The sequence below is a fragment of the Melozone crissalis genome, unplaced genomic scaffold (genome assembly GCF_028551555.1).
Source record: "Melozone crissalis strain CALT ecotype California unplaced genomic scaffold, PUWL_Pcris_2 ptg000090l_1, whole genome shotgun sequence".
In the NCBI taxonomy this organism is placed as follows: domain Eukaryota; kingdom Metazoa; phylum Chordata; class Aves; order Passeriformes; family Passerellidae; genus Melozone; species Melozone crissalis.
This window is the reverse complement of record NW_026535867.1, coordinates 5,394,347-5,418,874: the sequence shown is the minus strand read 5'-3', so window position 1 is coordinate 5,418,874 and position 24,528 is coordinate 5,394,347. Positions and strand designations below refer to the sequence as shown.

The 24,528-nt window shown below is 36.5% G+C and overlaps 1 protein-coding gene across 5 annotated transcripts in view; it reads right to left on the bottom strand.

Annotated features, from left to right (window-relative positions):
* DMD (dystrophin) overlaps nucleotides 1-24,528 on the bottom strand; it is a 1,043,683-nt gene that overhangs the window by 775,059 nt on the left and 244,096 nt on the right. For all 5 annotated transcript variants that reach the window (XM_054291254.1, XM_054291257.1, XM_054291256.1 and 2 more), the window contains exons 3-5: nucleotides 9,182-9,274; nucleotides 8,208-8,285; nucleotides 5,166-5,258 (exon numbers count right to left, since the gene is read on the bottom strand). In XM_054291254.1, coding sequence (XP_054147229.1) covers nucleotides 5,166-5,258; nucleotides 8,208-8,285; nucleotides 9,182-9,274 — 264 coding nt within the window. The remainder of the gene's footprint in view (nucleotides 1-5,165; nucleotides 5,259-8,207; nucleotides 8,286-9,181; nucleotides 9,275-24,528) is intronic.

Genomic DNA, 24,528 nt, shown 5'->3' with positions numbered 1-24,528 from the left:
GTTGCACCAAACATGCAATAAGACTAGAAAATACTAAACTTAAGGAGATTTATCCAAGCTAAGATTTCATTGATCATTTTGGTTTCATCATATGCTTAAATTTACAAAATGCAGATTTTTCTGAATATTACAAGCAAACCCTAACTTTTGAACAATACAACACACATTTGTATTAAAGGATAGCTGAATGAATGCAGGAACACCATATTTAGAAATAGAAGAGTTCATAACAGAGATTATGTGTTTGAGCTGATATCAAAGAGAAAGGAGCTATGTCTATGGACAGAGATCATTAGACAAAATTAGTAAAAAAATGGGCCATCAAGAAGGAAATTATTCAGAAGAAGCCAGGTAATAAGTCCAAATGCAGCATTTATGATTTTCCATAAATGAATACAAAACAGCTTCAATCTCACCTTGTTGAGTTAAATATGCTTACAGTAGATAAAGTTTTGTTCTCCTTTTCCTGTATTTCTTTGCAACAATAGAGACTGTTAAATTTATGATTTTTTGTTACATCCTAGGGAAAGTCAGACATTTGAAATAACAGAGTTAAAGGGTCTGACCTCATCCTGAATGCTGAGGCCCCTTCCTGTTCAGTGAGAATTGGTGGATAACTCCACTTTTACAGCTGGAGCCACCCTGTCCACCTGAGTGTCCTGAGGGGCACTGCCATCCCACCCCACCTGGCACCTTGGCAGCACCATGCCGTGCCATGCCGTGCCATGCCATGCCATGCCATGCCATGCCATGCCATGCCCTGCAGCACAGCACCACCCTGTCTGCAGGATGGCTGGGTCCTGAAGCAGGATCAGTGCCTGAGCACAACTGTGCTGGCTGATATTCTGGTGAAAAGGCAGCTTTTTGAAGGCTTCTTGGTTAAGATGTACTGCTGGAAAAGTGGCACACAGAGATGTGCTCATGTCAGCCTGAAGAGCTTCCAGACAAACTCCCTCAGCATCCAGGCTCAAATGCTGCAGCTATTTCAAAGTGCCTCTGCTTCTTGCTGCCAGGAGATGAGTTGACCTCTGCTACCCATTTCTTTTTTACCTCTCCTTTCTAATGCAGTGTATCCTGGCAGGACACAAAGCTTTCAGGTGTAGGAAACTCTGACTTCCAGAGAACAGATATTCTTGCTCTTCCTGGGGAATGGACATGTGCTATGGCAAAGGGAAAAGATTAAATTTTGATAGAAGGAGGGGAAAGGACAATGCAGACATCACTGAGATGGCTTCAGAAATGCCAGGCTGCCAAAAGGAGAGCTGTGGACAGAATGAGAGCACTGCTGTTCTTGTCACCACATGAAGATGGTGGCCAAAAGCAGCACAGCCAGCCCTGGCTCACAGCACCAATGGACCTTTGATCTTCCCACTGCAGGGCCATGTCCTGGAATCTGGGCATGTGTTGCTGTGTGTGGAAGATGAAAAGGAACACAGCATGATCCCAGGCTCACACCACATCTCTTTCACCTAAAAGCAACACTCAGGCATGTAACATTTTATAAGACTGGTACATGGCTTCAGTATGCCAGACCCTAGAAAAGAGGGAGGGAAGAAATAATCTGAAAAGAAAACTGTTCTCAAAGCAAGAATTTTTCATTTTTCTTAATAAAATAGGAACCTTACATCTCCCTGACAGAATCACTTAGCATTTTTTACTTGCTAGATCTCAAGTATTCTGACTGCATAGATTACATTTTTATAGCTAGAACCACTAAACTCTTTCCAAGTACATTTGATAGAACATTTTTAAGGACATTTTCATAGATATTCAAGACACCTATCAAAGTAAAGGATATTCTTTGTTCATTGATTCAAGGAGGATTGACAGAAGCATTTCATTTCCATAATCAAAAATCAAAATTAAAATGGTAATCCATATTAAAATACTGATGTGCATAATAACCCTGATGCTTTTAGTAAGTCCCCAAATGAGGCTGTCAGGCTGTTGAAATACTCCCGTCTGAAATATTTTCCTTATGCATAGATCTATTATTTTATTATTTTTCTCAAAGAAAGTCAAGACTTGGGCCACATTTTTTGCTAGGGGTTTTCTTTCATGCTTTACATGAAAATAAGTTCACTCCTAAAAACATAACACTTTACACACTATCATATAGAATGTTTTCCCACTCTTAAAGGAGTTCATTAAATATAACAGTTCAAAAATTAATAATTTTCCTCTATTTTTACTTAAATGTTAATGCTGTAGTGAGGCTGGGATCACAGAGCTGGGAGAAAGAGGGCAGCAGCTTCAAGGAAACAGAGTCTGATTGATTCAGTACCATAAAGAGCTTTGGGACCAGGTGCTAAACTCAGAACAATGGCTCAATTTCAGGTAAAATTTTAATAATCTGAATAAAACAGGCTATATAAGAACACAATTACCACAGGGGATACAGAAAGCCATATTTCCACCGCTCAGATGCACCGCCTCTACCACCTCAACTCCTGCCTCTCCTCAATGGGACTGCTGATATCCATTTGGATTGTTACTTGTCACAGTCATATTTTCTGGAAAAATCCCTTTGCCCAGGATCCTTCTCCTGGGAAGTTGAGAAGCCTCAGAGAAAAGAGAAAACAATATGATCTCATTTGCTTCTCCTGTGTTTTGCTGCTTTGGAATGTGTTTGGAGAGTGTTTATCCAACAGGTGATTGTTCCATTGGTTTCATGTGAATTGTTTTGACTCATTGACGAATCAGGGCCAAGTGTGTCGAGACTCTGGAAGGAGTCACAAGTTTTCATTATTATCTTTTTAGCCTTCTGTAAGTATCCTTTCTGTATTCTTTAGTATAGCATTCTTTAATATAATATAATATCTTAAAATAATAAATTAGCCTTCTAAGAACATGGAGTCAGATTCGTCATTCCTTCCTTTGTCTGGGAACCCTGTAAATGCAATAGATACTGGCACTGTTCCTTTCAAGCACCTTTCTTCTGCCATCTCTTTTCTTAAACTATTTTTATACAAAGAAATGAAAATTTTTGTGAGACCATCAAGTTGTCATATGTAAGTACAATTGTGCCCTTGTGTGGTTCTGCCTGCAGGACATGAAACTGGAAAAGCTTCTTGTCTGTTTATCTACAACAACACAAGTCTTCACACAAACAATAATCTCATGTCTTTTCACGTTTTTTGTTTTAGATGTAGTGAGATGAATTTCCTCTAAGTGACTCTTCTCAGGGTCTGCAAAAGCAGGACTGCACCAAAAAACACAAACTACACGAACATGCACTAAATCAAACAGTCTGTGTATTCCTATTCATTTGTCTTTAGGCCTTCCACAGACCACAAACAAATGTAGTAGTCTTGGTATTTTACCAAGATGAGACAAGCAGCAGATAAGTTTGGTGGCCCTGACTGTTTGAACAACTTATTGTGTTTCCTGCTTCTTGATGCTTCTTGCCAGGGACAATCTGGGACAAGGAAACCAACAGGAAGAAGAATTTCTTAAGAAATGTACAGCTTTGTGTCACCATAAGTTCTGTTAATATGAAAGATCATACCTACCTATAAACAAGGCAGAACAGTCACTAATATATTCCAGATAGTGTAATTAACTTCAAAATTTGAAAGAAAATCTGGAAAAGAGCAGACTTTCTCCACAGAGCTGTAAATAATCAAATTTACTTTGAACTCTTCCAATGCTTTGAGGGAAATAGGGAGCAAACTAACGACTCTGAGTGTTTTGGGTTTTTTAAAGAGAAAAGACAAAATATAAATCTGCCTTTTTTTTTAATTAATCATCATTTAACAACAACAACAGGGTTATTATTTAATAATGGGTTCTTGTTGTCAATCAGGTTTTAGCTACTCTTTAGGAAAAAAACCTAAAATTGAATTCTAGACAAATTGAAATCTTATTTACAGAAATTTAAATACCTGCCATCACAGTTATCACCAGGCTCAAGATGAAGCTTGAAATGTATCATTTTTGCACTGCTAACAAAAGTTTTTTGGTTTTGACATGGCGCTGTCAAAAAGCTCATCAGGCTACACCAGAACCTGTGTCTGCTGTGTGTCTGTGCAAGTACATGTTAAAAGGAATGGTGGGAATGGTTGAAAAGAAATTAGTAAGTACACAGCTAATACTAAAGCGCACCTTTAACACTGCTTCAGGATAAAATATGAGGAAAACAAAATATTAATTTGAACATGATTAGTCATCTCAGTCCATAATTTATTCAAATTAAAACAGAGCGATTCAAGGATTTTTGGTAAAAGTTGTATAGGTAGGTATCATATTCCATCTGCTCTTAATAAGCAATTTAGATCAATTTTATGCAATTAAACTAGGAATATTGAAACAGAGACAAAGGAAGCAGTGAGTTAACAATCTGCAGCTTTTCTCTGTTGCTATTGTCCTGTAAAATGAGAATAAAATTGTTCCCTACTCAGATGAATGATACACATCTTATTTTTGAAAAGAGTGCTTCAGTTTTAAAGTCTTTTAAGCTTTGTTTTCCACCACCTTTTCTTTTTATTCTATAAAACACTTGTGGATTATTGCTTGAGGAAAAGAGTCAACACTATGGACAGACTCTTAGCTCGGATTCATACGAACACATGGATTCAGAACATCTAGATGATAGATCTTCTTGAATTTTGATTTTACTGCCATTTCAGAATTTTTTTCAGTTAAGTGTCCTCATCTACCATGCTGGTTTTTATGTGATCCATTTCATATTTCTCCAAAGAGAAAGGAAGCTAAATGAGCCACATCTGCTTCAATAAATAGGCAGTCTAGCAGCTTTTTAATGTTCTAAAAATAATTCTTGGCAGGATGGGTCAGCAGCAAAAAGAAACTGATGTGATTATTTCATTAAAATGGAGAAGTCACTCTTTCTAAGATACCAAGAAGAAATTCACATTGACTTTGTCTATCCATTTTTGTTAGGATAACTCATATATATCATCTTGCAATATCTGACTGTGATATTACAAAAAAAGTCAAAAAAGTTTCTGCTAATCCTGTAAAAACTATTTTTTCTTCTTAACATTGTCAATATCCTTGATAATATGTTAGCAGACTGCCATAATATTTGCTGATTTAGCACATTGCACTGTCTATGTTTACTTTGTAGGTTGTTGCTGGGTAATAATGGAGAAAAGATCAGTGGAGTAAAGGTATTTCGTTAGGAAGTAATGAGCAGTGCCACTCACCTGCCAGTGGAGGATTATATTCCAGATCAAACCAAGGGTCAGCTTATGATTTCCATCCACAATATCTGAGCTCCCTATATTTACCAAATCAACCTATTATAGAAAAAAAAATAATTGTTAAATATTAATAACAAGCATAAGAGGCTGGAAAGAGATGAAGGGATAGGCTAAGGTAAATCTCCCATTTCTTTTCTGTTGTTCCACAAACATACAACTCACACTTTATAAATGACACTATTAACGTTCTGGAAAAAAACAGCAGTGATCTGGAGTTCCTATAATTCCAGTTACAGCATGTTGTGTGAAATATAAAGGGAAAAGCAATAGTTATAATAACTCAAATATTTTTCTTATGAAGCTTCTGCAATTACAAATCACACAGACAGAAAAACTACTGTACTCTGCTTTGTACTGCCTTACATAATATAATTTTCTGAATGTTAACACACGCACATCTAGGCATTGTAAGAACCTACAAGCCCAAGACATTATATATTTAAATTAAAATAGGACTTAATTTTCCTTAATTCAATGCCATAATGTATAAAGAAATATACAGGATGTGCTCGGCACACAGATAAAGCAGTGATTGTGATCTAACAAGTCTTTTCCACAACAGTTCATCCAGTAATGTTGTTTTCCATAATTGCATCATGCATTTGCAATTTCATAATGCATCATTATTTACCACCATGGAATTTTCCTTCCTCCACATGGGAAATGATCCTTCACCCTCCCCCACTTTTTATAGTATCTGAATAAGGAAGCCAAACTCAGGGTTATAAATGGAAAACTATAAGCTGTTCTGCATATTTGGATAGAATTATGACTCTAAAATTGGCATCCTTGCTGTTTCATAGATGCCACTTTTCATGGTCAGAACTGATGGTTTTTATTGCAAAGTACCCCATTCCTTCACAAACTACATTCTGCAGTCTCTAGTGCAGTTCTGAAGTTATTTGATGTTGTATCTGCAAATTTAATAAAATTTTCACCCTCAAAACAAGATGCTTTATTTTAATTTTTGGGTTCTTTTTATTTTCAATGCATCTATGTATAGGTCATTTTTACAAACCACAAATCAGACATTTTATCAAGAACTCTAAAACTCTTAAAGAGCTCTTTTCTTAAAGAATTCCACACTTTGTACTAAAAGCACATGAGACTGGCTATCTATTCTAACCATCAATGTCTTGGAACATATCCCCAAATGGAATTTAGACTTTACATGCTAAATTTAAAATGGAATCCCCTGCAGCAAATGACACCATACAATTAGAGTTTATTAGGGCAGTGCCTGGGTATTCTACAGACCAAATCCCTTCTTGGAAGGGGAAGCCTGGACACACAGAGCCCACATCTGTTTTACTGAAGCAGAGGAACATTGCCCAGTTTGCCTAAGACAGGTCTAAGGCTATACTGGGGAAAACCCCTACCCCTCACATGTCCCATGCTCCTCCCTCAGTAATTTCACTTCTCTATGGGAAAAAAAGCCTGTGAAATGGATTGACTGGAAGCAGCAGCATCGTTCAGTGTTACCACCCAGAACCTCAGAGCAAAGATGGAACATATCAGCAGAAAAATCTGGACTAGTCATAGGCTTTAATTCACTTTAGAACCACTGATTTTGCATTCTTGATGTTCCAGAGAAATAATTTGTCAAATTATTGAAGCTTAAGGAAGCTATTCAGAACCAGGTCTTTTGCTTTCATACAAGACACAGTATATCTTTATATATACTGTACCAATTTTTACATAGTTTACAAGGTCTTCATTACATGAATGTAATGGTCACTGGATGATCACTTTACTTTCTAAAACATTGTTTCTTATTCTATCTTCTAAAATTGAAATACTCTTTGTTTTCTTACTAGATTTGAAAGCGACTTTCCAGATTTGTGTTCTGGAAAATAAGTGAAGAGCACACAACTGGGTTTATTGGAAAGGTGCTGAGTACTTCAGAAAGTATTTTCTATGATTATTTGTAACCAGTTATGCAATCAAAACCTTCTTGTATAGTGTGAAATAATGTATTGATTATTTTTTTCCCAATAATCTCAAATGTTGCACATTTTGAAAAATTAGAAACTTTTCCTTATATTTATTTACATTAAATACCATCAAAAAAATCAAGCTGGAGGTCTTTATGTCAATCTTGTAGGGTCACTTACATTTATGTACAAATCTTTAGGTGGATTACCTTAAATTTATAAAATCAATAACTTTATTCAGCACTTGAAATCAAGCATTACTGACCTCCTGCAGCTACCAAGAAATCTAATAGAATATACAGCACAGAATACAGATATAATATAATATACAACACAGAATCTTTGTTTTGTCACCTCTTACTTTTAAGCAAGTGTTATAGGTTTTTTTTTTTAATTTATTCTTGAGGAGAGTTATGATAAAAATAGTGGGCAGACAAAATGTCTGCTAAAATTATGGGCCCATTAGAATGCCTGCATAAGGAAGACAATATGAGAATATTTACTCAATAATGATTCACAGGATACTGGCTTGAAAAATCAATCTTTACAAAGTAGAATTGAAAGTGATATTGATATGATTAGTGTTCTTAATCATGAGAGACAGATGCCTTTGAAACTTAATTAAAAAAAAAGTTGTAGGAAAAGCCTTGGGTTTTCAGGGTTCATAATTGTCAGAGATTGTGAGTAAATATTTTGATAGGCAGCATCATGTAATCAGCTATATTTGACTTCTTGTATTTAACTTTTAAAAATTTATTTTATACACCATTCATTAGAACAAAATCATGCAGATTGATCTGGCTTCAGACAGCACCCATTAAAGATATATTAGCCAAAATTCACTGGAAGAGGATTTTAAATTCCTTAAAACACATTTGACCCTGATGCTGAACGGGAAAGTATCCAATCCACATTGATAAAGCTGCTTTGACTCTACAGAAGTACTCTTTAGTGCTTTTATACTATAGACCAAGGTGTTTAATTCAACACCTAAAAAGCATTTTGTGTGCTGTCTACAGGCTGTTCTGAGCCTGTCTGGCTGAATACTTACATTATTTCTCTGCAAAAAGTGGATTGCTTTGTTGACATTGTTCAGAGCATGAACTTTTGTGGAGCCCTTTTCTTTTGCCTACAAAGAAAATAAACCAAACTTTATTGTACATAATCAGAATGTTGAGTACACTATATGTAGCTCACATCTTATATTGCACCTGTAGTTTTCTATTTCATAAATTTATGAGAATATAATATCAACATACACTGAGATTATGCAGCTACTAACATGAAATAAAGTTAATTGTGAAAAAAACTGGATCCACAGAAGGTAATTTTCAGTGAAGGAATCATTAAAATGCATATAAAATTAGCTCATTCTAGATTCTTTTTATCATGATTAGTTGTCTTCTGCATGGCACAATTTAAAAACATTGCTATGGCAACTAAACAGATAAGCATCAGTTTGTGTAATATTTATGTACAAGTGCATTATCTCTGGATTTTGATTCTCAGTCTCCCACCCTTCTTATGACAAGATGCTGTAGTTACAAATTCCAACCAGGAACACAAGAGAAGGCATTAAAAAATGTGTGTGACTATCACTTTAAAATTTCCAGGTTAATAATAGCTAACAGTTCTCTCTTTTCAGACAAGTACAATCAGACAAGATGGACCATATGTATGACATTAGAAAACCATTTTAATTCTACACATTAAATTCTATTCCAGCTAAAATCCAGATATATAAATGTACCCTGCCTCAGCCTTCTTTCTCAATGCCACACTTAGTAAGTGCATCCAATAAAGCAGAATATTTTCATTTCAATTATAGGCCTTGCAAAGTGTTATTGTGTAATACAACTCTCAGTCACAATGTTTCTCAATTTCAAATGAAACTGAAACCTATTCAGACCCCTAAAAATAGTTTCCACAGGTCCTCATCAATGGAAGAAATTGGTGAACATAACTACTTCAATTATCACAATATTAAGACTTCAATATACAGTAAATGTGTTACAAAGCACATACAAGTTTTTGGCCTGTAAGGCATTCGAGGAGCTCCAGAAGTCTTCGTCCATCTCGAAAATCATTAAAAAGGTCTTCAATGTGACGTCTTCCAAACTGAAATGAAACAATCCCTCTGGTTAGCTCAAATGCCAAAAATAATAATTAAAAAAAAGACCAGAAAGCTATAAAAAGCCAGTGTCAGAATATAAATGGAATGTAGGACACAAAGTAAAAGAGGAAAATGCATTTAAGCTCACAGGATTCTTGCACATATATCTGTCTTAAACAGGGTTCTCTTGTTTAAGAGACAATGGCGCTTACTTTATTGCAAGTACATGTCATTATTTCAAACAAGCCAGAACTAAATACTAATATATCTAGAAAACAAAGAAAACTTGGCAATCAAGGTGAAAATCAGGGAAATAAATAGGAAAAATAATTTTAAAAATTAAAAAAAAAGAAACAAGAAAAAAAAAACCACCTCCAAATACACAGGAAGTGATTTAAAATTTAAGTGCCTAGTACAATCTCAATGTGTCAGAAAAAAAACCTGGAAGTACACAGAGATTAGACAGACTTATTCTACTCAGGATCTTAACAACAGATCTATGTTCATAGGCTATGGAATTGTACTGGATTGTGGCCTTATTTCTTTAAGGGGCTGACAGACAACTCACATTTTGTAGTTAGCATCAGTGAAAGATGAAAGGAAATACTTGTGATTTTTCCTCATGTGACAATGTTAAAAAAAAAACACTCTTTCTAAAATTCAAACCAAGTTTCTCATCTGATGCTTTGACTAAGGCATGAAATATTAAAATATAGACATATTTTTTTATAATCTAGTCACTGAGCAAGTTTTATGTTCACCTATGAATTTTTAGATATTTTTGCATGTATGAGAGCTATTGAGAACCACAATAAAAAGTAAAAGAGATTATTTTGTGCCATGCAAAATAATTTCACATGTCCACATTTTTTCTAATTTGTGAAGCTTGATGGATGCTTTGATTGATTTGAGAGCAAGTCTCTGCATTCTAATTTTCCAGAATTGATGCCATGATGACCTACATTGCACATCTTCCATTTTTACTACTGAGCACTGTAAAATAGGGAATCTGTGATATAGAGAAAACATTTGCTTTACTGTCAGCACTGTTGTTCTGGTATTCACTACAACCCTCATTAGAGCTGGGAATATTATGGAAAACATATTTTGTTAGGAAGTACCAATTCCTTTGGAAGGTTACTTGAACAGAGGACAGAATTAAGGACAGTATTCAGTTTGAAATTATTTTTTTCTCATCAACACATTGTTATGGGTACAGCACTGACTTGAGTGTATTAGTTATTTTGCCATGATCTTTCTCTCTGATTGCTCTTCAGAAGCAAAAGTTCCTTTCAATCCCTTCAGTTTTTGCTAAGGCCTTGTTTCTTTTTCATGGAACAAACAAATCCACAACACCACAAAATTTCTTGTTTTCTAGACAAACAGAAGTTTTCACACCGTGCACAACCCATTTCAACTAAGCTAATTTCTATTTAACACACATAATGCCATTTTATTTAATATCTGAAAACCAGTACTGAACAGACACACATATGATTTACTTGCCCTACTCAACACCTTGAATTCTCTGTTTAAGTAATAATGCCCAGAAACTGTATTTCCTGCCTCATATTTAGTATGAGAAATAGTTTTATAAAAATTTTTTACATTATGGGATGAAAAATCAAGTTCATGCCATTATGTGACTCAAGTCATGTACAGAATTCCAGAATCTGTAGGACAAAATTAAAATATGCGACTAAATCAGAGACCTTATTTTGTTCCTAATCTTGCAGAACAAAAGTCATTTTTGCAGAGGGAAAACAGAAGACCTATGCACTTTAAGGGAGCTTTTTCAAATTCTTTAGGAAGTTGGAGTGATCAATAGGTCCTTCTGTAACACTATGAAAGAGTTGTGCCCATAATGCCACTGGATTTCCCTGGGAATATGAGAACAATGACATTTTGACATAGACTGCAATTATACTGGTTTGTATCATACAGGAAAAAAAAAAAAAAAAACCTGGCCTTCATAACTCCCTGTGTCTCTGTCTTTCCTTCTTTTTTTCAGCATTTAATTTATTCATAACATTTATGTTGAAATCAATCTGGGCAGTCAAAAATTCTGCTTAACAAATAATATGTTGCTTTGGGGTGTGTTTTTTTGGTAAAGATTTTAGAAAGAAGATAAAGACACAGCACAGTATTATCCCCAGCAGGACATATTAATTACAAGTAAACCTTAAACCAAAAGTTCCATTGATTTTTTAGGGTCTTGGAAGTATACCTTCCATTAATCACAACTAAAAATACACTAAGGCACCCTATACTACTGCCACACATCATTTTAAACCTGAGGAAGGTTGTTTTTCTGGCAATGGGGTAATTATGTCTCCTTCCTCAAACAGATTGAATGTCTTAACTGGATCAGCATTGCAGTAAGTCCTGAAATACACAGGGCTCAAAGTTGCATCAGGTAAATTTATTGTCATTGGAAAGTGTCTGTTAACTCGAACTTTTGAAAACAGTGAAAAACCAAGAGTGGCTTGCCAAACAAATACCTTGTCATTTGTTCTACATTCTTGCTGAAAATAAGATTTTTTAAAAACTTTTTTAGGTTGTGACCTAAAACCACTGCCCTTTACCTAAGAGAAATTAAATGTTCAGAAGACTCTCCTCTACCATTTGTTACACGTGTTGATTTATTACTCACTCTACATTACAAACTTGTCCAAAACTTATTTAAAGAATGCGCAGAAAACTTCCACCTGAATAGCTGGCTCACACTCAACTGTCTTTCTTCAACACCACAGTGATGGGAGAGATGGGGAAAACAAGAGAGAGTACAGGACACAGAAAGGACTAAAGATATTTGATGTGTAGAACAAGCTGACTTTTCACCAGAAGCAGAAATTCCTTTCTCAATGTAGAACAAAATTAAAATCTAAGATAAGACTTTGTTAAAATCTGAATTACTAGAAGGACTAGGGATTTAAGTATATGGCAGTTTTGTATATAATTTTAATTTACTGTCTTTGAGTGAAATAAAGATGAAAACACAAACTTTTTTGGTTAACTGATAGAGCTGTTGACTGCAACTGCTTATCTATGCACAACACAAGGGGACCTGAAGGAAATCCAATGTGTCTATTTTAAAAGAAAATTACCAAAAACAATCATGACACACATGGGAAGACATGATTCTTGTTTTATTGTGGATTAAATAAACCCTCCAACTTTAATAATGACTGAAGAAATTAATTCATAAATTAGACTGGTATGGAAGAAAAAGCAAAGCTACCTTACACCACACCATGGTCAACTACATAAGCTGTAGACTTAGAACTACGTGGTACTGTACAAGTAACGTGAGAAAAATGTGGAATTTGCAGTAAAGTTTTCCCCCAGGTGTTGTAAGGGAGTGAAGCATAGTTAGAATATTCCATGTAGTAACTCAACTACATGTATATATTCTAGAAAGCTTTCAGCATTAAGAAGATTAAAATTATATCTCTGACGTGTTCTAAACTCAGACAGGAACTGAAACAATTTAATGCCAAAGAACATTACCTACAAACCACAAAAGCTGGTGAAGAAGGGAAAAAAAAAAAAGAGGAAAATCAGGAAATAGAGAGAAACCAGTTTTAATAGATAACTGCAGATGTAAATTTTTGGTTTGAATACATTTAGGTATCTCAAAATATCAAGCTTCTTTCTACTTATCTCATTGCTACCTACTATCATTGTCATTCCTGTGTTCTTTCCTGGGCCTCTATAATAGACTTCATTGTCTCTATGTAAATTATACAAATAAATTTTATCAAACAACTAAATTATTTAATCAGCTTATTCATCAGATACATTAAGGAGGAAGCTAATATTGTGGGAAGTATTACATGAAAAGCTGGTGTTCTGTGAAAAGCTCTCTATTCAGAGATACATGCAAGTCAGTAATTATTTAAGAAATACAGAGAACATAATAAAATAATTAAAAAATAACTTGCCCAGAGAAGGCACAAATACATCTGTTCATAAACATTGGCTCTCCAAGGAGTTAAAGCTCAAAAAAGATTGATTAGCATAAAACTCCTAGCAGCTTTATATTTTAGAACAAATTAGTAGAGGCAAATTCTTCATGAAAGGAAAGTTGAGCAAAGGAAAAGGAAATGGGAAGGGGAGAGTTGGGAAAAGAGGGGGAAAGAAAGAAAGAAACAAATGGTCAGTAAAAACAAATGTTGATTAAAAACAAATGAGGTTTAAGTGGGACCATGGAGAGGACACGAGGAAGTGGGATTGAAAGCATATCTCAACCCTAGAGGCATGGCTGTAGGAAGGGCGGGGAAAAACAACCACAAATGGGGGTTCCTTAAGGAAAGTTGTTGCTCCAACTTCCAGTGAACAGTTTCCCAGGCAGAATGGAAGGGCTGATTATATTACTGACTCTATGGAAAGAAGTCCTAGTCCACTTCTATGATGAAGAAGTGGGGAATCTTGTGATCAAGATTAGAGGGTCCTGTCCAGTCAGGTGGAGGAGAGGGATAACCAGGATTACTGGATTTTGTGGATCTGGGGGCCTGGCACATCAGCTCCACACTGGGCACCAGAAAGATCTGTTCTGTTTTAAGCCCAGTTTGCTCCTAAGCCCCACACAGCTGCTCACTCACTTCCCCCACCCCAGCCACACACTGCCCAGGGGAATGGGGTTTGGCATCTGTTAGCGGGTAGTGAGCAACTGTATTGTGAATCACTTGTTTTTTGAGGGGTTTATCTGTATGGTTTTTGGGTTTTATTTTTCAAATCTACAGCATTACTATTATTGTTATCATTAATATTATTGTCAATTATTAAATTTTTATCTCAACCTACAAACTTCTCCTTTTGATTCTCTTCCCTGTTCCACTGGGAGGAGGAGAGAATGTGGAGTGAGAAAGCAGCTGCATGGTGCTTAGCTACCAGCCAGGCTTAAACCACAACAAGCCATAAATTTTTTCCCACAAACATGAAGGGTAGAAATTTATTTCTATTTTCTAAGGTTCATAAACACACCAAATTTCAAGCAATGAGCCCATAATAACAGCTCCAGCAAAATACATGATAACAGAAAATTGAAACACAACTATTATTTGAAGTTCGTTAATGAGAATATATTTTTACTGTTTCCTAAAAATGTCATGTAACAGATACATTTTCACATTTTTTTAAGAAAAATTACAAATGGTAAAAGCTTGGCTGAAGAAGACATCTCTGACTTTTCATTTTCTTTTGCAGACAAATATGCACTTAGATTACACTTTTTGTTTGAGGCAGACTAGACCCTAAAAAGATTATTACAGTAAGACAAGTTGGATGCTATTTCTTATGCATTTTACAGCATTATTGGCTTATTATCATTTCATACTGGAAATCTAGCAACTGAAACTATCAGCAGGTGGAGAGAGACAGAATATATTGAAAGATAAAATGCACCCTAAAGACAGAGAATTCAAGGTTCATCATGGCACTAGACAAAATGTTTAAGGTTATACTAGCTGTACATAAGAAAGATCAGCTTACAATAACAGACACAGAAGCCTTCCAGACTTTTAGGACAGGGAAACAACTGAGATTTGACCTTGGGACAAGACCTGAGACTCCACAAGGGACAGGAAACCTGGACTGCAGAGCCTGGAAGGGAGCTGCATTGCATTCCATCTGTGCCCCAGCATGCAGGGCTATGGAACAGAGAGGCAGAGGTGCCTGCAATTTGGCGAGGACCTCAGTGTGGTGATTGATAATTAAAAAATTTAAAAGACAAGGTGCAATCCAGAAAGGCAGAAGGACATAAGCCATAAGTCTTTATACAACTTTTTCAAGTAATTGTCTCAAGTTCAGTTTGTAAATGTCTAAATTTTGCTGAGTAGAAGTCAGTATGAAAGAAATTAAAACTTAGTTGGCTCACAGATGGCACCCTTAGTAAGACTTGAAAGAATCAGCCTTTTCTTGCAGTCAAAATATTTGATGTTTCACTCTGCGAAACAATAAAGAAATTATATTGAACTACTCTCAACAGATCTTTTAAGTCAGTTTTAATAAAAGAAGGACTATAAATACTTATTCTTGCTCTGCTAAATATATTAAAAGTTCAATTTCTCTCCCCAACATCCTTGCTTTTGGATTGTTCAATTCTGCTGGGAAGTTCATCAAAGTGACTGACATTTTCTTTCATTGATACTGGATTTCTGCTACAGCAGAAAAGGATATTGTCCCACTCCAGAGGGAAGAAAGATGCACCAGGCATTGTTTAATTAGTCCTTAGCTTCATGGACTCATGGGGACATCAAACAATGACTTGCCAGCCATTCCATCCTCTTCCCCTTCAGCATTCTTTTTCCCTGTTGAAACATGGATGCACCCTTTGGCTGCAGCCGAAACTCTCTGTTGGCCAGCTGGAGGTCAATCACTGCACAAGAACTTTGCTTCCTTACAGTCAGGGATCCAATCTGTTTCCCAGGCTTTATGGTAGACATCTCTTTTTTTGCTCTCTAACCTAATTTTTCAGAGAGTTACATATGGGAGTTACATATGGGCACCAGTATTTTAGAAAAGACTGCTACTGAACAATGGAGAGAAATCTGTACCACCCTCCTCTGGAGAAGCCACATTGTCCTCCCAGTCAGAGAACCAAATGCTCCTGTGCCTTTCAACAGAGCAACAACCACAACACCTGCAGCAGGCCCAGAACACCCAACACCCAAAGAGGGACCTGGGGCAGGTCCTACCAATTGTCTGAAGGCAGCTCAGGTTCATGGACAGGACACACACTCCCAGAGTAGCAGCTGGTTTCATATACAGACCCTCAAGTTAGGGAATGATACCAGACCCTCCTCATACTTCAGTTTTCGTAAAATTGTATTTTCCCCTCAGCACAGCCATTCTAATTTTCTATTGTCATTAAAGCGGCACACACCCAATTTTCTGAGGAATACTGTGTTATTTTCATTCTAAAATTAATCAGAAAATCTCATTTCAAGTGCCAAACATACCTAGAACAGAAACAAAGATGCATTGACACACACAATTATGTTAGTATATCTACCCATGTTTCCTTAGCTCCCAGAGACTCACCTCTAAATTAAAAGTAATAAATATGTAGTTTTAAACATTCTAAAGGAAACAAAATTCCTGTTTGGCAAGCAGTGGGTGTTTAAGGTTGGCATCTACTGCATTTCCTTTAAACAATACAAAGCTTAACAGGGAAACACAAAACAAATCTGGCAGCTGTCTTTTTCACCAGTTTAATCTAGCTAGAAAATGGCATTGAAGCATTTCTTATTTTGCAGCATACGATGCTCAAGGACATTAAGGACTGGATGATTGGCAATGGCATCAAAAGAAACCTGCTTCAAGTGGGAATGAACATACATCCAGCAAGTTCCTACAAGGTTTGAAAGTGAATTATCAATTCAGCCAAGGACAGGAGCTCTTCTTTTGACAGGACAGCCAGCTTCATGCAATCTAATAATTGACTGCAACGAAGCTGTTTTTCTTTTCAAGCATAAATATAATTATGTTTCCCCACTCTGCAAAGAGAGCTGCTATAAAGAAGAAAACTACCGTAAACTAAAAACTAATTTTATTTATAGTCTTAGATGAAACTTTCAGTAGAAGATGGAATGTTAATCATATTTACATGTTTGAGAATACTTGTATTGTTTTAATTTACAATATTTAGGCATTTTTGGGGGCTCTAGTGGGTAGAGTTTTAACAGCATTTTTAAATACTAGGAGCTGAGAAGATTAAAATGTGGGTTGAAAGGAAGAGCCAGCCCAACACAAACTGTATCTAGCAGATGCCAAATGCAACAATTTTGGCTAAATTCTCATTTAAGAGAGGAACAGCTCCACAGCAGACTGTTCCATGAATATTTGTTATTCAAATAATTTTTTTCCCTACACATTATTTTTTGTTATTAGAAAACAGAAGGGAGTATCATCAGTCTTGATGAAAATAACAAGCTTTAGTGCAAAACCTCAGCGAGCAGAGCAGGATTCTGAAATTTTTGCCTTTTGTCTTACTGGTGTTCTGAATCTTAGAGAACAGCTTCATTTTTATACTGAGATCCAGGATATGTAGCACACACTGTTTTTCTTGCATATGAAGATGCCCTTCATGAGTTAGGATTCTCCTCTTACGGACAGACAAACTTTAGCAGTACTTTTTTCATCAGCTTAGAGATTAAATCTTGTCTACACAGAATATAGAAGGTGTAAAAAGGATAAGTGGAATTTCAAAATTTTATTTTGGAATCCCTTTAGGTAGATAATCTCATCTTTGAGAATAAATAAAACAGAAAAACCTCTCCTATTGTCTATATTTGTAATAGGCAAATAGTAAAGCTTCTAAATAGGTGCAACTGTAATCAAATAGGAAAAAGGAACAGCAATCTTCATTAATAAGAAAACAAAAAGAACGAATTCCTATTTTTAAAACACTGGTATTACTTGAATTAAAAATGCTATTTAAACAAGAGACAATCTTGATCAGTTCTCTTCTGCCTAGGATGTAAAAGGCAAATGTGATGTGCCATTTGCAGAAAAGCTTTAGCAGGAAACTCAGTTTGACTTTACACAATGACTCAAACACTGGGTAGCTCCATTTGTATGTTTGGAAAGTGGTGGCACCGTTCACCAAAACTGAGAAAGTACCTTAAATGGATAGCTGGGTAAACTCAGTCATTGTAACACATCATCCAGTTTGTTTGATTTTACATCATCCATTGAGAAAGTGCAAAAGGCGTGAGTTCTGACATTTCCTGTCATGCTTCTATGCCCAATAATTATTGGATTGGGTTTTTTGTTTTATTTTTGTTTTTCATTAACATGCCCTGATGAGGAAACACCTGACTATTATTTCAACAAAAATCACAAATGAATGATGAAAGGGAAGAGGGGTATCACCCAGGAAATAAATAAGTAATGAAATTATGTGTTCAGTCTTTTGCAGTGAGCAGTCATCCTGAAAAATAAACACAATTTGGTAGCTAAATAAGAACTAAACTCTTATCATATCTGAGATAGCATTGTTTGCAAATATTTTTTTTCTTCCAAAAGTATTTTCATTGTCTCAGCTGAACCTTTAGTACTGACTGTAAGTGGATGATTTGCCCTCCATCCTTAAGTCACAAACATTTAATCAAACTTACTGTATTTTCTGGCACACAAACATAGTTACTCCCTGTCACCTTGTTACATGAAATAGTTAAATTAATTAAATAATTATTTTAAATATTGCCATTCAAATCTGTACCAATGGTAAAATCCATGCCACCACATCTGACCTGGCTGGTGATCATTTCACTTGGTGAAAAAGAAAGGCCAGTATTTATTTATTCAGAGTGATGGTTTCTCTATTAACTGCTGTTGTGTGTTGAAGCCCAGCTGAGCAGGAGGACTCACTGCATGCACTACAACCAAGAGCTGTTCTGGCACTTCCCCTACGACCACTGTTCCTATTCCCAACAAGCTTGTTTGCAGTAAATGGGACATTAATTTAAATGACATGCTTAAAAGAGCAAGTATACCCCCTCTGCTTGAGCTCAGGCAGGAGTTTAAAATAGATTACTCCTCTTTTTGTTCCCACCTGGAGAAGTCAAGCATAACTTTAGAGACTGAAAATCTGCCTATAAAACTATATAGCTAAAAGGATACAGTTTTCCAACAGCATCCATTCCTTGGCTTTATTATTTTTTTAATATATCAACACATATGATTCATTATTTAAATGTGAAAAATTGGTTCCTATTAAAAGCCAACAAAAAAGCCAAACAAACCCAACAATTTTTTGAACTACTGCAAAAAATCAGCAGTCCAGCAGGTAGCATGCACATGTATGTTAAATCACAACTAATTATGGTGGCCTACCAACAATGATTGGCATATGCTTCCTCTGTAATATCTGGCAATAAATGAAACAGAATCTCAAGGGAATTTATGTAAAACTTGCATTTGTGAATCCGATCTCCTTTCATAATAAAAATAGCAACATAAGATGAATTTCTCTTTAAATGCAATCATTAAAAATTGACTGCAGTAGACAGAATAAGGAAGAAATAATGAGATTTCAGTTGTATTTTCTGTGTTAATAACTTCTGAGTGGCTCTAGAAATGTATTTATGTTTTTGTTGGATTGTACCACATCTTGTGCTCATCAGTTAACTATAGATTGATATATACATATAAACATCTATATGCACACATATAACTGATAATTTAGGATTTCATTTTAATCTTAATTGGTTGCATGTCATTCTTATAAAAGTAGGTCAGTGAAAAAAGTAGCCTTCACCCTGAAATTACCCAAAGGAAACAGATGACCACCAACCATGCTAGAAATACATAACAGCAGCCTGAAGACAGTGGAATGAACCAGCAACCAAGAGGTACCACCCATCTGACCATGGAAAACCATTTGTAACACCAGAGCTTGGGGAAGAGGGTTTTGACTTCCTGAATTGAAGCCCACACAGCTCAGTCTCAGAGACTCAGATCTGCGTCCATCAGGGCTCAGAGTGTGCCATGGAACTCACTGTATCATACACCAAAAGCTTGACCAGTGCAGTTCCACATGTGCACTGCTCATCTTTCCATCTTCCAAAACCAGAACCACTTTCTGAAACTGAGAAAAGAGTATCCCCTAAGACATCCCTGAATGCATAAATCAAGTGGCAGCAAAAGAGAATAGACATGAGAAAAATCTATTTTTCCTCTCAAAAGTTTTATTCAATGATTTTAAAAGAAAACTTTGACGTGAGGGAGTCTTAGAAAAAGACTTAGAGCTGCATTTCTTTTAGAAGAATTCTGGGCAACACTCCCACTGCAGATGGCACCACCCTGTCCCTGCCATCTGCCTATAGAACTGTATCCCCATCATCAATTATGATATTTTGAGCCATGCAAATCCTCACACCTTAAGTGCCCTGGGTGCACAAAGAGGAACCCCTGTGGCGTGGGCACCCTCTTCGATTTGCCTAGGTGAGCTTCCAGTGGCTGGTCCTGGACAGCCTGCAGGCCCACACATCATTCCTGCCAGGACTAATGCATTAGGGGACACTGTGTCTGACTCAGCACACACTTCTCAGAATTACTGGGCCTTCGGGAAGCAGCTATGCAAATATCACCACAATATATGGGCAATGTGTGGATGTGATGTATGTAACACTGGGAGGTTACTGTGGGTTACACAATCCATGGGTTCACACAATTCACAGAGTTCACTCAACTGCTGCTGTGAATGTTAATCAGATATTCAGTCTCCAATCCACATCAGGACTAATTAAAAAGTGTTATTTACTGCGGAGTGTAGGCTTGCTCAGGCAACTGCCTGACATTAATCAGCCCTTGAATGCTGGAATTTAAACCAAAGATATGCAAAGATTTTATGAGTAATGCCAGTTTTGTTTAGTGTCACACACTATTAAATCAATGAGGACTAAATGAGCCTTTATTCCAAGATACTTACAAAATAAACAACTGGTTTTCTGCAGTTCATTACTGCTTTCAAAATTTTCTGCCACTGTCAGAGTCAGGAAATTTTTCATGAAAGTTGTAGGAAATGTTGCTGATTTACTCCTACTAAATTATTTAAGCCCCAATGATCTGGGGACAAATGTCACCTTGAGATTCCCATTTTTTCTGGAACAGAAACAAATTTTGTGCAAAATCTGAAGTATTTACAGCACTTGCAATAATTTTCTTGAGTATTGTGGTATTTCCAGTTTAAAGGTCTTTTGTATGAGGACAGATATTTTCATATGTTCTATAGCAATAGGATAAGGGGTAATAATTTTCCACTAAAAGAGAGAACATTTAGACTAAATTTAAGGAAGATTTTCTTTTACAGTTATTCTGATAAAACACTGAAACAGGTTAAGTGATGGATGCCCCATCTCTGGAAACCTTCAAGGTCAGAGTGGACAGAGCTCTGACACACATGGTTTACTGGGAGATAGCCCTGGTGGGAACTAGATGACCTTTAAAGATTCCTTCCAACCCAAATCCTTCTATGAGTCTACAGCACTGGAACAACCCGAGCATAAGTATCATCCTAGAGGGAGTTCTGCTGTAAAACTGTCCTGGTTTCAGCTGGGCAGAGTTAATTAATTTCTCCTCAGTAGCTGTTACAGTGCTGTGTTTTGGATTAGGAATGAGAATGGTGTGGATAACACACTGATGTCTTGTTTTTTGCTAAGTCATGGTTATCCTAAGTCAAAGACTTTTCTTTTTGCCTCATGGTCTGCCAGTGAGAAGGTTAACAGAAGAAACGGAGAGGGAGCACAGCTGGGACAGGTGACCCAGAAAGCCAAAATTGTCCTGGGTTGCATCCCCAGCAGTGTGGGCAGCAGGTCAAGGGAAGTGCCCAAGGGATATTCCACACCACAGGCTGTCAGGCCCAGTAGGTAAACTGGAGGGAGTTATCCAGAAGAGTGGTTGAGCTGGTTTCAGGAAGGTGGAGTCTTTACTGGACTTTACAGGACTTTCATGCTGTAGTTCTAAATAAAGTTCGTGGAAACATGAACACAAATATTTAAAACAGACTTCATACTTATTACTTTTTAGGTTCACTCAAAAGAATGCAAATTTGTGTAACAACAAATCAGAAAAAAATTGTAGAATACATAAAAATGATCATAAGTACAATAATTAACACAGAATAGATTATATAAAGAACACTACAGCAGAAACAAAAATTGTTTCCTATTTTATAATCATGTTTACTTGCTTTTAATTAGCTCAAATGAATCTACAATAAATTGAGAAGATTTCAGTAATCAATTATGCATTTTGGAATTTAGGGATTTTTTAAATAATAGCTTGCTGTTCATTCAAATATGTGTTCTCATGCTGACATTTCTTGGTTCACTGACATTTCAGGAAAACTGTATCACAAGAGTTCCAGTGAAAATTAACTTGATTTTGAGTAGATTGTAAATCATTTAAAACTCATACATTTAAATGCATGGGAACCAAACCTTTTGCAGTAATCTACCTTATGTTAATTAAGTCCTCCTTTAAATGACTATAATTTTTATAATCAAAGCTCACAATTTTCAAAATTGAATGGTCCATATGTGCTGCCTTGGCTAAAAAAATATGCTGTGTATACTTCTATTTAGACAGCTATGAGATTATATAGAGCTTCAGCTTCCCTATTTCACCTTAAGGCCATTCCCTCTTTGTTAATGGCCTTCAGCTGAAACAGATATTAGGAATGTGACATTAGATATTAGGAATGTGAAATGTGACTTTTCACATGCCCCTGGGAAAAGTCCCTCTCCAGCTTTTTTCCAGGCTCTCCTCAGGTATTGGAAGGCCAAAATTAGATCATCCCAAAGCCTTCTCTTTTCCAGCCCAAACAATTCTCTTAGCCTTTCATTGTGGGAGAGGTGCTCCAGCCCTCTGATCATCTTGGTGGCTCTCTTTGGACTCCCTCCAACAGCTCCATGCCCTTCCTGTGCTGGGACCCCAGAGCTGGGTGCAGCCCTGCAGTGGGGTCTCACCTGAGCACAGCAGAGGGGCAGCATCCCCTCCCTTGGCCTGCTGGCCACAGCCCTTGGGTGCAGCCCAGGACATATTTGGCTCTCTGGGCTTCAAATGCACACAGCTGGCTCATGTACAGTCTCCAACCCACCAGCACCCCCAAGTCCTTCTCTGCAGAGCTGCTTTTGATTTTTTCATCTCCCAGCCTGTATTGACATGAGGGATTGTCCCAACACAGCTGCACCACCTTGCACTTGGATTTGGTAAATTTCATGAGATTGCCATTGTCCCATTTCTCAAACTTGTGCAGGTTTTCCTGGATGGCATCCTCATCTTCAGGTGAGTCAATTGCACCACTCAGCTTGAGGTCATCCGCAAATCTGCTGAGGGTGCACTTGATCACTTAATGCCATTAATGAAGCTATTAAATAGCACTGATCCACTAAAAGAAGCTGGAGAGGCCTGGGATAAAGCCAGCACGTGGCAGATGCGCATGCAGAAGGATGTGTTCCTTCACCCAGAAGTTAGCAAAGCTGTGGAACCTGTCGCCAACAGAAGGCTGCAGATGCTAAAACTGACTTGAATTCAAAGAGTCACTATGAAGTTCACAGAAGAGACATTCACTGAAGCTTATTAAGCACCAAAAACAAGTGGTGGATCAGAAAGTCTGTGAGTTGCAACTGCTAGAGGCTGTGTAATTATGGGAAAAAAAACAAATAATGTGCTTGCTCTACTGGTAAATGTTTTCTTAATCTTCTGCTTTTGGACTTTGCTGAAGACAGGATACCCAGAACAACCATCTTTGTATTTCCATATGTTTTTTCTATATTTGTGAAATCTGAAGCTGACCATATTTTTTAGCTAAGGGTCCTAACCTAGGGCATCCTTCTGACCTGGTTGTGACACACCTTTACTCGTGTCCTTCAAACTGTCTTTGAGGATGCCACATCTAGGGGCCATCTTTTTCAGTACATATATTCCAGTGCCCCAGCAAAATCCATCTTGAATACTGCATTCACTTTGACAAACATCTAATCTCTCAGAAATTCTAACATATTCACTTTTTTTTTAATTTCTCAACAGCTTCTTCAAGCAAAAGAGATTGAGAAAATGTCTGAGTTTTTAAAAAATCAGTAGTTTTCAAATGGGCAACCAAATTAAAATAAAGTTTCCCTGCTAAATCTCCAATATACACTAGAGGAATTAATTTTAATATTCTAATTATTTGTCTGACAGAGCCAAAGTGTAGCCCTTTAAAAAAAAAAACCCAAAAACCAATATTATCTTAGCTTACCAAATATGAAACTATAACAATAAAATGCATCTTGGAATCTGAGTATTCCCAAATCTGTAATACTAAACTCTCAGGAATTATAAATATTCACATTTACATAATCATTTGAAAATCTTTTAGCAGCAAACTACTGTGCCAACCTCCTTCTTGAAAGCAGTATCTTTAATCTTGAGATATTAAGTAGCTGAAAATAACCAAGGATAAAAACCCAAAAATTTTTATGCCTTCCCTCCCATCCTGACGTTGTCTCAAATGTGGTATCTGAGTATCTGTTCTATTCAATAATCATTCAGAGACTGGAGACTATGAAAGAGGTTTGTTTCATTCACCATATGAGTTCTAACAAATTAGTTTTACCTTTGAAGAACATAATTACAAATTTCAACTGTTTGTGCCAATGCCTCTTGAAGACAAACCTCCCTCACAGCTACTAATTGGCAATATCAAAGTGCTTCAGAAGAAAGAAAATTCATCCCTTCTACACAAAAACCCTCTACTCCTCCAGAAGCC